Source organism: Salmo salar, chromosome ssa02, assembly GCF_905237065.1.
Source record: "Salmo salar chromosome ssa02, Ssal_v3.1, whole genome shotgun sequence".
NCBI classification, from domain to species: domain Eukaryota; kingdom Metazoa; phylum Chordata; class Actinopteri; order Salmoniformes; family Salmonidae; genus Salmo; species Salmo salar.
In genome coordinates, this window is record NC_059443.1 from 50028578 (window position 1) to 50042880 (window position 14303).

The 14303-nt window shown below is 42.0% G+C and overlaps 1 protein-coding gene across 9 annotated transcripts in view; it reads right to left on the reverse strand.

The window, feature by feature from the left end:
- Positions 1-2116: 2116 nt before the first annotated feature.
- The window catches only part of LOC106585125 (sodium/calcium exchanger 1), a 53692-nt gene continuing 41505 nt past the window's right edge, over positions 2117-14303 (reverse strand). For 5 of the 9 annotated variants that reach the window (XM_045705390.1, XM_045705383.1, XM_014171002.2 and 2 more), the window contains 5 exons: positions 14203-14271; positions 12978-13105; positions 12083-12182; positions 6819-7091; positions 2117-6459 (listed from right to left, as the gene is read on the reverse strand). In XM_045705390.1, the coding sequence (XP_045561346.1) occupies positions 6083-6459; positions 6819-7091; positions 12083-12182; positions 12978-13105; positions 14203-14271 (947 nt within the window). In that variant the 3' untranslated portion in view covers positions 2117-6082. The remainder of the gene's footprint in view (positions 6460-6818; positions 7092-12082; positions 12183-12977; positions 13106-14202; positions 14272-14303) is intronic. The other 4 variants (XM_014171024.2, XM_045705407.1, XM_045705405.1 and 1 more) reach the window with 2 other exon arrangements.

Consider the following 14303-nt stretch of genomic DNA (forward strand, 5'->3'; position numbering starts at 1 on the left):
GGGCTTGAACCAGGGACCCTCTGCGCACATCAACAACTGACACCCCACGAAGCATCGTTACGCATCACGCCCTAAAAGCCGCGGCCCTAAAAGCCGCGGCCCTAAAAGCCGCGGCCCTAAAAGCCGCGGCGCAAGGGGAACAACTACTTAAGGTCGCAGAGTGAGTGACGTCACCGATTGAAACGCTGTTAGCGCGCGCCACCGCTGACTAGCTAGCCATTTCACATCGGTTACACATGAAGGAGTTATAAGAAAGATTTTAAGAAACAAGTGCAGTTTGAGCGCTTCTCTAGGAAGTGACGTTGCAGGCTAGCTCAGTGCTGCCTCCTCTCAATGAGTCAGGGGAGAATGACTGCCCCCTAGCATTGAAGATTTCTTGTTGAAGGCCGACCGAGGTACAGCAGGCATTGTTTCCAGAAAACACGATCCCCCATTATAGTGAATGAGGAAATGATGATCTTTGTGGTCAATATTCGTGGATATATAAAAAAAACATTGAACACAATCATGGTACCAATAATTGGTTCTAATACACTAGGTGTATGTGCTTCAACTGATTATTTTGAAATTGCACACAGAAGGATAATATAAGGATAATATAAGGATAATTTAGTTGCTAATGGCCTTCAACATGAAATCCTCAATTCGAGTGGGCAGTCGTTCTCCCCTGGTTTATTAAGATACATATTACTGTATTCCTTTACAGGACTTTTACTTTTTTCCCCATATTTTTTTTTAAAGATTTTTACCATTTTGAAAAGATTACTGAATATTAATCTGATCGTATAAAATGTAATTGAAACGTCTCTGTGTGTGCAGGTCAACCAGAAGAGATTCATGATCAACAATAACAAAGCGGTCACCCTTTAGTCGGGGCTATGGATGCAAGGACTGACCATCCATGAGATCAAAATTATAGTTTTAACCATGTTTTGAAGCTATACAGTGTTTGTTTACAATTACATTGTTTACAAATAATGGAGTAAAACAAACTTACCTTTTGGGTCCTGATGGGGTGAAGCGTTTGTCAATACAGTGTCAGCTAAATGTACCAGAAGGGGGAGCCAACTTACAGTTTATCAGAAATATCTATTTGACCAAATACCCAACTCCTAACATCATACACAATCATGTACACACCAATAACAACTCTACTGATTTCCCTGAAACAAGCTAGGTTTCAAAACGTTTATTTTCTGTGACAGAACTAATTGAGCCCTGGTACACATTACAGATTGTGTACGTCCCTCCTGTTTTGCATGCACAATGAAAGAAAAATCAAGTCATTCAAATACATTTTACAGCAAACAAATACATTTAAACCAAAAACCCTGATAAATAAAATAAAAAAACTTAATGAAACCTATAGAACAAGCATTCTGAGAGAAATATGGTGTTTGTATTACACAGCCTGGTGGTCCATTCTGTTTGCGCTTTTGCCAACTCCTCTCTGTGTTCGTTCCTTGTCATACCAAGATGTACACTACATGATCAAAAGTATGTGGACACCTGCTTGTCGAACATCTCATTCTAAAATCATGGGCATTAATATAGAGTTAGTCCCCCCTTTGGTGCAATAAAAGCCACCACTCTGCTGGGAAGGCTTTACACTAGATGCTGCGGGGACTTACTTCCATTCAGCAACAAGAGCATTAGTGAGGTTGGGCACTGATGTTGGGCAATTAGGCCTGGCTCACAGTCGGCATTCCAATTCATCCAAAGGTGTTGGATAGGGTTGAGGTCAGGGCTCTGTGCAAGCCAGTCAAGTTCTTTCACACCGATCTCGACAAACCATTTCTGTATGGACCTCGCTTTGTGCACTGAGACATTGTCATGTGAAACAGGAAAGGGCCTTCCCCAAACTGTTGCCACAAAGTGGGAAACACAGAATTGTCTAGAATGTCATTGTATGCTGTAGCATTAAGATTCCCTTCACTGGAACTAAGGGGCCTAGCCCGAACCATGAAGAACAGCCCCAGACCATTATTCCTCCTCCACCAAACTTTACAGTTGGCACTATGCAGGTAGTGTTTTCCTGGCATCCGCCAAACCCAGATTAATCCGTCGGACTGCCAGAGGGTGAAGGGTGATTCATCACTCCAAAGAACGTGTTTCCACTGCTCCAGAGTCCAATGGCGGCGAGCTTTACACCACTCCAGCCGACAATTGGCATTGCGCATTGTGGTGATCTTAGGCTTGTGTGTGACTGCTCGGCCATGGAAACCCATTTCATGAAGATCCCAATGAACAGTTATAGTGCTGATGCTGCCTCCAGTGGTAGTGAATGTTGCAACCGAGGAGAGACGATTTTTACGCACTACGCGCTTCAGCACTCAGCGTTCCCGTTCTGTGAGCTTGTGTGGCCTACCACTTTGCGGCTGAGCCGTTGTTGCGCCAAGATGTTTCCACTTCACAATAACAGCACTTACAGTTGACCGGGGCAGCTCTAGCAGGGCAGAAATTTGATGAACTGGCTTGTTGTAAAGTTGGCATCCTATGATGGTGACATGTTGAAAGTCACTGAGCTCTTCAGTAAGGCCATTCTACTGGCAATGTTCGTCTATGGAGATTGCATGGTTGTGTACTCGATTTTATACACCTGTCAGCAACTGGTGTGGCTGAAATAGCAAAATCCACTAATTTGAAAGGGTGTCCACATACTTTTGTATATATTGTGTATGTATAGCTTGACAAGGATGGAAGAATAGAAAGTTGGTTACAGCACAGTTACAGAAAGGGACAAGGCTATACAGTATGTATGACCAATCTGTCTAGAGATGGGCCTAGGCTTGTGACAAGCTGAGGAAGAGTGAATCAATAAAATATTGTCAATGTGTGTGACATCACTAATAGGAACAATGAGAAAGGTGAAATAAACAGAAGCCATAATATGGCTATTTTTTATGCATCAGCTGTCCTAATAGTGAATCAATGTTCTTAATGTGAGAGAAAAAAAATTGGGCTTGATTCCTTTTGTTTTGTTTAAACCAGTCCAAACTGTGTAAGAAGTTACAATACCATGCATTCACACAATACTGGTAAAGTGATGCTTTTTTTTATTTTTAGATTTGGCTGAATTCACTCTGTAGTAGGTGTGTAGTATCCGTTTTGGCTCCTGAATGTATTGACGACAAGACAACTTCCATTGCAAGAAAGGATAAAAATACCTCAACAAGGACAAGAACCACCCAGACTCATTCAGAAATATGTGAGGAAAAGAGGGGTGAACGTCAATTCAAATGTGGCTCCCCTGGAAGGCAACATTTAGCTATTCTTGTGTCCCCAAAGGGTAGGAAAATAAATAGCTTGAATCTTATATTTTCAACATTGAGGCCAACTGCCTCACTTTGACAACACTGTACACTATATACAAAAAAAGATAACTGACAAAGTACTGCTTCGTCTTTTCCTCAAACTTGACATCAGCAAACTCAAGCAGAGCAATATAGTTTTGGACAGTACAAATAACTATTTCATCAACACAAGAGTATGAGATATTGCCTTTCATACAAATAAGAAATGATTTGTTCACATTACTTTAAAGAAGTGTAGTCTTTCAGATAACATTGTTTTAGGAGCAAACACACAAAAACAAACTAAATGAACCCAAATCCATTACTACTCATTATTAAAATGTGTCCCCTAATGTTAATGATAACTACGGCTTATTATATACAGTTATGTTTACACTCATGCATATAGTTTACAAGTAGAACATTGATAATCCAACATTGAGGATTATTCAGTCAGAGTTAACACTAGCACACTATGCTCACCACAGCGCTAAAGTGAACATCGCCGCACAGCTGGACAAAGAATCAACAACAACGTATGACAAAATTTGACACGCAAGAAATTCTGGATTACTTTTCTATGAAAGAAGCACAACTGTAGAGTTTGTGTTGTTTTGTCTGTCACCTGTGGTAGTTAACAGACAAAATGAAAGATGCTAGGGACATCACATATATAAAGGGATTGGCTGTCTCTGTCTTGGAGATCTTGATAGCTTACTACAGGGATGGGCAACGGAACTCATCATGAGGGGCTGCAGTGGCTCGTGGGTCTGCGTACCCACATCCATACCACCCCCTGCCAGCAAAGCACCCTCGTGACAGCGAAGAGAAACATTTTACGTTTTAAAGTTCATTTCCTGCAATTCTACACATTTTGCCATGGGGTGTAGAGAAAATGTTGCCGTTTTAAAGTAAGTTCTCTGCAATTCTACACATTTTGCCACAGGGCAGAGAGAATATATTTTTATTTTATAACTAATTTCATGCAATTCTACTCATTTTGCCATGGGCTGGAGAAAACAATTAGCAGTTTTACAGCTAATGTCATGCAATTCTACCCGTTTTGCCATAGGGTGGATGCAAATGTTAGCAGTTTTTAATATTATAACTTATGATCAATGGGCACCACCCTGGTTGGTAATTTGACCATGCTTACTACAAGTTTAGCTAGCTGGCCTCTAGACTAACTTACCAATCAAAAAACATTTAGCTGACATGGGCTAATTGAGTGACTGCTGATGCACAACCATATTCTTTATTCTAACCCTCAACATTAAGTTGAGACCCCGACTAAGACTCCAAAGAATTCGTTTTTTATTTTTAAAAGTGTAATTGGTCCGCAGGCCTACAGAAGGAGGGTCGCCAGTTGCCCATCCATGGCATACTATATATTTTCTGGACTTTATCTTCTTACTACAGTATGATAGAAGTCTTAAAAGCCCAATTCACCCAAATATGGAAGATCCATACTGTATAGGATATAATCCTTGTCATAAGAGGTCTGATAAGAATATCAAAAGAGCTTCAACCACGCTAGAAAAGGTTGATTCATTTTCCTAAAAACATTTCCAAAATTCATTCACTGAACGATATCTAGGCTCATTCCTTCCAATTAGATTGTTTTTGTTGATAAAACAACTTGTTGATTTCAATTTACGCAGTTTAGTTTTTGTTTTACAATGATATTTAATTTGTAAATTGTGGTAAATGTATTTTAGTGAAAATTTAGATCACCTTTTGACAAAAGATCTCGGTGTATTGTAGTCTCCACTCTACTTGTCTAGTGTTATAGTATTGTTGCTGATAAATGTTTAGTGGGGAAAAAATTATAATATGTAACATGTGCATTAGTGACATTTTATATCAAGACATTCTTCTTGTAAGGAAAGGTTTCTTTAGTTTCTGTAATATTAGAGATACAGTCATCACTGCAACAGTACAGTGTAGACATAAAATGAGCTATAGCCTCATTCAAGTTTTTACCTAAGTAACTATGCATTTATCATCCATATGCTCTTTGCATTTAAACAACCACTCACATTTCTGTGTTACAGGAATATTCTGACAAATTTGTCAAAAACATTTTTTTTGGGGGGGGGGGGGGCACTGAACAGAAATTGTGGATGGCAACCAGCAGCACTTTTAGGCCCAGCTTTGAAGTTCTGTATAACCAAACAAGCACACGTTTTTGCTTAATCTGAAAGTATATTTTTGATACACAGCCTTAGGAGTCTTGATCCAATGAAAGTCAACAGATAGCTTCCATTTAAAATAAAGCTGCAACAACAGGATTGAAGGAGCTAGAGGACAAACACCAAATGAATAGTTTAAAAATAAATAAAAAATCCCTCTTTTTGGGCCACCATCCTGCTGGTGTTGGTTCAGAGGTCTTAGTTGTGGTAGTGGATGCTTCAGATGTCTTGGATGTGGCAGTAGATGGCTTAGCCATAGGATGAGATAAAAGGGTATGCAGAGTCATGGATGTTAGATTTAGGATAAAGGGACGTGGAAGTCAATGGCGTAGGAGACCTTGGATGTCAATAAAGTGGTTCTTTTTAGAAGCATTAAAATATATTTTAGAAGCTTTTAAAGACTAAAAAGCTTTCAAATACATTTTAGAAGCTTTCAAATACTTTTGAATAGCTTTATTAGACCTTATAGAAGCTTTCAAAGACTAAGAAGCTTTTGAAGGTCTTTCAGAAGCTTTTGAAGACTCTAGAAGCTAAAACTTTCAAAGATCTTTTAATTATTTCTTTTTGAATCTTGCTTTCAGATGCTTTAAAGAGAAGTTAGAAGCCCTTGATGTGGCAATAAGCTTCCAGGGAGGAGAATACGATATACATGAGCCACAGGCTGAAGAAGAGACAGGTGGTTGCGATTTTGGGGCCCCGGGGCCCACCCAGCTCACCCCCAATCTCGGGCCGGCGCCGGTACATGAGCACGGCCACGGCGACAAAGGCGAAGATGGTGAATAGGGTGACGGAGAAGGCCAGGGTGCCCGGGTCCACCCGGAAGTCGTTGCCCTTGGAATTGTGGTAGATGGCAGCGATGGACCAGGCCACGCCGATGCCCAAGAAGACGTTGACGGCATTGCTGCCTGTTACGTTGCCGATGGAGGCATCGGCGTACTGGTCCTGGATTGCAGCTACCTTGCTGGCAAATGTATCTGGGGGAGAGAGAGAGAGAGAGAAAGAGAGAGGACGAAAAATAAGAATTGGGAATGGTGATAGGGTAACGCAGATCCAAAATTAGATGTCAATGCATGACAAGAGCTATGACATAGTGTAGTATTCAAGAACACTTCATATAAACCCTACATAACACTGCTTTTAGGAGTGACAATGCCTAATTATGATAAAACCCTGTCATGAGAGTAAAGAGTTAGATGGTGTATGTTACTAACCTGGCGTCCCAATGCCGCAAACACCAGATTGGTGACAGAGTCTTAATAAGACCCAGAGTTTGTGAATATGTCTTTGTGCGTGAATGCGTGTCTGTGTGTATTGCAGCATGTATGGAACGCACCTGGCACAGACGTCCCGAGTGCCACAAACACCACGGCGGTCACGGAGTCCTTGAGGCCCACGGTACAGCCAAAGTGGGAGGCCAGGTCTCCAATGAAGGCGGTGAGCAGGCCAATCATACTGATGGAGACCACGAAGCAGGCCCAGCCGTTCCAGTAGTCGGTGGGCGGCACAAATGCGAACAGGAGCTTCCAGAAGACGGTGAGGAAGTGCATGACATAATCAAAGCAGGAGGGCAGCTTCTCCTCGCCGCACTCATCCTCATCATCATCGCCTGAGACATTTTGAGGGGAGGGAAGATGTGTTGTATTTATTTTATTTAACCTTTATTTAACTAGGCAAGTCAGTAAAGAACAAATTCTTGTTTACAATTTAGGAAAAAGGCCTCCTGCGGGTATGGGTGCTGGGATTTAAATATATATATATATATATATATACAGTTGAAGTCGGAAGTTTACATACACCTTAGCCTAATATATTTAAACTCCGTTTTTCACAATTCCTGACATTTAATCCTAGTAAAAATGCCCTGTCTTAGGTCAGTTAGGATCACCACTTTATTTTAAGAATGTGAAATGTCAGAATAATAGAAGAGAGAATTATTTATTTCAGCTTTTATTTCTTTCATCACATTCCCAGTGGGTCAGAAGTTTACATACACTCAATTAGTATTCGGTAGCATTGCCTTAAAATTGCTTAACTTGGGTCAAACGTTTCAGGTAGCCTTCCACAACCTTCCCACAATAAGTTGGGTGATTTTTGACCCATTCCTCCTGACAGAGCTGGTGTAACTGAGTCAGGTTTGTAGGCCTCCTTGCTCGCACACACTTTTCCAGTTCTGCCCACAAATTTTCTATAGGATTAAGGTCAGGGCTTTGTGATGGCCACTCCAATACCTTGACTTTGTTGTCCTTAAGCCATTTTGCCATAACTTTGGAAGTATGCTTGGGGTCATTGTCCATTTGGAAGACCCATTTGCGACCAAGCTTTAACTTCCTGACTGATGTCTTGAGATGTTGCTTCAATATATCCACATAATTTTCCTCCCTCATGATGCCATCTATTTTTTGAAGTGCACCAGTCCCTCCTGCAGCAAAGCACCCCCACAACATGATGCTGCCACCCCCATGCTTCACGGTTGGGATGGTGTTCTTCGGCTTGCAAGCCTCTCCCTTTTTCCTCCAAACATAACGATGGTAATTATGGCAAACAGTTCCATTTTTGTTTCATCAGCCCAGAGGACATTTCTCCAAAAAGTATGATCTTTGTCCCCATGTGCAGTTGCAAACCGTAGACTGGCTTTTTTTATGGCGGTTTTGGAGCAGCGGCTTCTTCCTTGCTGAGCGGCCTTTCAGGTTATATCAATATAGGACTCGTTTTACTGTGGATATAGATACTTTTGTACCTGTTTCCTCCAGCATCTTCACAAGGTCCTTTGCTGTTGTTCTGGGATTGATTTGCACTTTTCGCACCAAGGTACGTTCATCTCTAGGAGACAGAAAGCGTTTCCTTCCTGAGTGGTATGACGGCTGCGTGGTCCCATGGTGTTTATACTTGCGTACTATTGTTTGTACAGATGAACGTGGTACCTTCAGGCATTTGGAAATTGCTCCCAAGGATGAACCAGACTTGTGGAGGTCTACAATTTATTTTATGAGGTCTTGGCTGATTTCTTTTGATTTTCCCAGGATGTTAAGCAAAGAGGGACTGAGTTTGAAGGTAAGCCTTGAAATACATCCACAGGTACACCTTCAATTGACTCAAATGATGTCAATTAGCCTATCAGAAGCTTCTAAAGCCATTACATCATTTTCTGGAATATTCCAAGGTGTTTAAAGGCACAGTCAACTTAGTGTATGTAAACTTCTGACCCACTGAAATAGGTGATACAGTGAGTTATAAGTGAAATAATCTGTCTGTAAACAATTGTTGGAAAAATGACCTGTGTCATGCATTAAGTAGATGTCCTAACCAACTTGCCAAAACTATAGTTTGTTAACAAGAAATTTGTGGAGTGGTTGTAAAACGAGTTTTAATGACTCCAACCTAAGTGTATGTAATCTTCCGACTTAAAGAGAGACCCAATAAAGAGAGACCGAAGACATCAACATAACAAGGCAGCAACATATGACAACAAAGCATGGTAGCAACACAACATGACAACAACATGGTAGCAACACAAACCATGGTACAAACATTATTGGGCACAGACAACAGCACAAAGGGCAAGAAGGTAGAGACAACAATACATCATGCAAAGCAGCCACAACTGTCATTAAGAGTGTCCATGATTGAGTCTTTGAATGAAGAGATTGAGATAAAACTGTCCAGTTTGAGTGTTTGTTGCAGCTCGTTCCAGTCGCTAGCTGCAGTGAACTGAAAAGACGAGCGACCCAGGGATGTGTGTGCTTTGGGGACCTTTAACAGAATGTGACTGGCAGAACGGGTGTTGCATGTGGAGGATGAGGCCTGCAGTAGATATCTCAGAGAGGGGTGAGTGAGGCCTAAGAGGGTTTTATAAATGAGCATCAACCAGTGTGTCTTGCTACGGGTATACAGAGATGACCAGTTTACAGAGGAGTATAGAGTGCAGTGATGTGTCCTATAAGGAGCATTGGTGCCAAATCTGATGGTCGAATGGTAAAGAACATCTAGCCCCCCGAGAGCACCCTTCCTTACCTGCCGATCTATAAATTATGTCTCCGTAATCTAGCATGGGTAGGATGGTCATCTGAATCAGGGTTAGTTTTGCAGCTGGGGTGAAAGAGGAGCGATTACAATAGAGGAAACCAAGTCTAGATTTAACTTTAGCCTGCAGCTTTGATATGTGCTGAGAGAAGGACAGTGTACCGTCTAGCCATACTCCTAAGTACTTGTATGAGGTAACTACCTCAAGCTCTAAACCCTCAGAGGTAGTAATCAAACCTGTGGGGAGAGGGGCATTCTTCTTACCAAAGCACATGACCTTTGTTTTGGAGGTGTTCAGAACAAGGTTAAGGGTAGAGAAAGCTTGTAGGACACTAAGAAAGTTTTGTTGGAGAGCATTTAACACTAAATCCGGGGAGGGGCCAGCTGAGTATAAGACTGTATCATCTGCATATAAATGGATGAGAGAGCTTCCTACTGCCTGAGCTATGTTGTTGATGTAAATTGAGAAGAGCGTGGGGCCTAGGATTGAGCCTTGGGGTACTACCTTGGTGACAGGCAGTCGCTGAGACAGCAGATTGTCTGACTTTATACTATGCACGAGTATAACGAGTCTTAAACTGTAAGTAGACCAGGAGAAACTAGCCAACACTAGTCCATTCTAAATTAAAACACAGACGTTCAGGCTTTCCTAGTAGTGTTAGCCATTAGCCCCACTCTCTCCACTCCTTACAGACTGTGTGGAGAGTGAATTTCCACATTACACAAATAATGAAGTCTCTTATCACATCAAGTCAGGACAGTGAGCCACATCTCTACTCATTGAAGCCATGATGTGTCTCACTGTCCTGACTTGAAGTTCATTAGGGTGACTGACAGCGTTGCTAAAAATAGCCGATGTGCAAAATCCATCAATGCGTTTCTCTGCATGGGAGCAGGGAATGGTAACGTTTGTGTGTGTGTGTATGTGTGTGTGTCTGTATTTGTGTGTATTTTTGATAATACAATACTTGTCATGTCCATGAGTATGTCTCAAGACATAGGCCTGCATTTCAGTACTTGTTTCAATGTTTGTTTCTATGTGTGCGCGCATGTGTGGGTGCGTGTGCTCATGCATGCATTTGAGTGGACAGGAGGCCATAGTGGTTAAACAGATCCAGCTTGACCATGTCCTGTCCTGTTTTGTTTCCAATTGAATTTGTGTTACAGTAAACATACAGGTTAGGGATGAGATCAACCATAGCCCATCTGCAGCAAAGACTCTGTGCCTATCCTAGTGGAAAGGGTCTTCCTGGATATTAGCACAGTTCAGAACTCACGAGTACACACACACACAATGGTCGTGTCCGAATACCCATACTTGCATTCTGAATAGTAGGCATTGTTTTATAGAAAGTTTGTATGTGAAATTTCAAAATGTTTGTATGCTTTAAATTGCAGGATGTCATACTAATTTCAGCTTTTCATCTTGTAGAATTCGCTGTACACTTTTGAGGAAGAGAATCGTCTTTCGAGAACCAAGTGTCTGACAACAGCTGATAATCAGCTAAGGGGACGCGCTGTACCAAAATGAACGAATGGCGGGAATAAACGGAATTGCTCAGTAGATTATGCGTCCTCAGGATTCTAGTATGCTGATATTTGTTGCTTACTGAATTCATTTTTTTGAACGGTATGTGATACTAGCACACAATATGCAGTTTAAGTAAGTAGTAGGAAAACCTGATTCTGGACATGGCCACAAACACACGGCCACACACATGTAGTTTAGAACCCCATGAGCAGACTAATTCATTACATGGACTTTTTAATGATCTCATTACTACTGTATCCCTGGAGGAATCTCCTCTGGAGTGCACTCCTATGGCTAACAAGCTTTGTCATCTCCACTCAGGCCCTCAGTGGAACTTTGTGTGTGTGTGTGTCTGTGTGCGTATGTTCGAGCATGCGTGTGTGTAGGTAGGTGTGTGTGTGAGATGTGTGTATATGTGAGATTGTGTGGGTGTGTGTGTTGCTTGATGAGTTCGTTGTGCTTCAGCGCTACCCTGCTGATAAATCAACAGTGCATTGTGTCTGGAATATGCTTCGGAGGGCGCCGCTACAAGAACTTCACAGTTCCCGCTAATTACAAAAAGCATTCCAATTAAGATTTGGGCAGATGGATTTGAGGCTAGGGTGATTGTGGTGCAAATTAAGACAAATGTGATTTGAAAGGAAAATAACATAATATTTTCACCTTTTGGAAAAGATTTGATTTTGCTCTGAATACCTCATCCTGTATTGTTGTCCAAGAATCAGAATATAGGCTGGTTCCCAAATGGCAACCTATTCATTATAGTGCACTACTTTTCAACAGAGCCCTATAGGCCTTGGTCAAAAGTAGTGCACTATAAAGGGAATATGATGCCATTTGAGACGCAGATATGGTATTTAAGAGGCTACCTTGAAGGGTTCTTCCTACAGCACTTCCTAGACCTAGGGAGTTTTCCCCTGCCACTCTAGTTGTGGCTTGCTCTTTTGGGGTTGTTAGGCCTGGATGTCTGGTTAGTCACTTTGTTACAAACACATTTCTAAAAAGCTCTATAGGCTGCCAATGAAATGATTGATTGATTGGCTTACCAGAGTTGACTGTGATAGCTTCCATAAACTGCTGCCTCCAGCTATTGGTTCCAATCAACAGAGCCAAGTTGGTCTTCTTAATCAGTTTATCCACTGTGTTCTGTGGGGCACCAGAAAATATTAATCCTCAATCCTGGTTATTTAGCATTCTACAAACACAGATACATGCCCAATGAACACACCTCGGCAGCGCACATGATGTAAAAGTCTATACAATACAATAAAGACAAAGCAGTTTGATTTATCAGGCCAGACTGTGAACCAAACCATATCTCAACCCCTATATCAACCTCAAACATACCCCGACTTCTACCCTTAAAACTACCCCAAACTGCAAAGAATTGTTTTTAATGCTCAAATCCTGAAATGTTCATCCTAATCACTGTCTCTTTCATGTGGAATATGGAACTTACAGTATCAGTATAGCTGTCTACCTTTTGGATTGACAGATGGCCATGTCAGTGACAGTTGGAGTTTGGATGAAATTAAACATTGAAAGGACTCCAGCTGGGCCGACTTAATACATGGGAGATACCACTTAAGACATCGGAGGTACAACTTAAGTAATGGGAGATACAATCTCAAGTGCAGCTGGTTGTCTTACTCCCTTTCCAAGTGGAGTGAGAGGTATCAAAGCTGTGATTTACTATTATTAAAGGTACAATTTGTAGGTTTGTGTGCGACCCGAAATATTTCAGATATAAATGAGAGTTAATGATTTGTCACTCTCATTGAAAGCAAGTCTGGTAAGTGGTAGACCTGTTCTTTGTGCGGTATGCTATGCTTCCCCTCTGTAAGTTGTGTTTTTGCTTATTTTTATTTTCAGTTTTGTACTTCAGCTTCAAAGAGCTGAAAATACAATATTTTGGGTTATTCAAAATATATTTTCTCGTACCTTGAACTCATACGACTCCTCAATGACCACTTCCAGTTTGACGTGCTCCCCCAGGGTGGGCCGGCCCATCTCAGCGATGCGACGTTCCTCCTCCTCCTTCTTGGAGAGAGCTTCCTCGTCCCCTTCCTCTGAGGGAGAGAGGGGGAGAAAGATAGAGAGAGAGGGAGCAAGAAAGGGAGTGAACACATTTGGGTGGTTAGTGGCCATGACAAGGACGATACCCATAAAAGGCCATGCATGTATGTCCGTGAGTGGTCAATGTAGCTGTTGACTGCTCAACATCTGCTCTTGAAAACATTTACACTTTTCCAAATATTGTGCTCAGCTGTGCCGTACTATGTTGCCTTGGATATTTTATTTTCACATAATCCTTTCTAGCACAGCTCCAGCTACTGTATTGGATGCATAACCTGGCCAGTGCATAACAGTTCAGCTTGGTTCAGTTTAGCGAGGCTCATAAGTGTGAAAATGTCACTTGAGTCTGGGTTTCTGTTGCAAGTGTACCTTCTTGTGGTCTGTTTATGCTAATTGATTAACGATAAAGTGAGGACTAAGAAAAGTGTGCATACACAGGCTACATAAATTATCTATGGACATAGATAGTAGGAGAAGCCAGAAAGGTGTGTGAAAGAGGCAAATGTGCAATAGCTGCATGATACTATTAGCTTTGCAGCCCAAAGCTAGTCACCAAAGCAGAAGCACTGACGTACTGAGCTGATAGAGAAAGGGAGTTCATTCAAAAAGAGTGACACTGGAAATGAAAAAGCAGACTGTTAATTCACAGAGATTTCCAGCCGGAGGCAGTATTGAGACATCCGTGACAGAGAACTCATGAGTCACAGTGGAGTGCGTACAGCCTTTGACATAACACTGGCACATGGATGGTATGAGAGAGAAACAGAGAATAGAAGAGAGCGAGACGATAGAGAAGTGAGGGAGGATAGAGGAGAGCGACACGATAGCGAAGTGAGGGGAGGATAGAGGAGAGCGAGACGATAGCGAAGTGAGGGGAGGATAGAGGAGAGCGACACGATAGCGAAGTGAGGGAGGATAGAGAAGAGCGAGACGATAGAGAAGTGAGGGGAGGATAGAGGAGAGCGAGACGATGGCGAAGTGAGGGAGGATAGAGGAGAGCGAGACGATAGAGAAGTGAGGGGAGGATAGAGGAGAGCGAGACGATAGCGAAGTGAGGGGAGGATGGAGAAGACAAAGGGAGGATGTATACCTGCAATGCTGATAATGGTGGCAGGGACAGGGTTATCCCTACCCTGCACTTTCCGGTAGACGTCCCTGCCTGAGGGATAAGTTCACAGTTCAAAGTTGCAC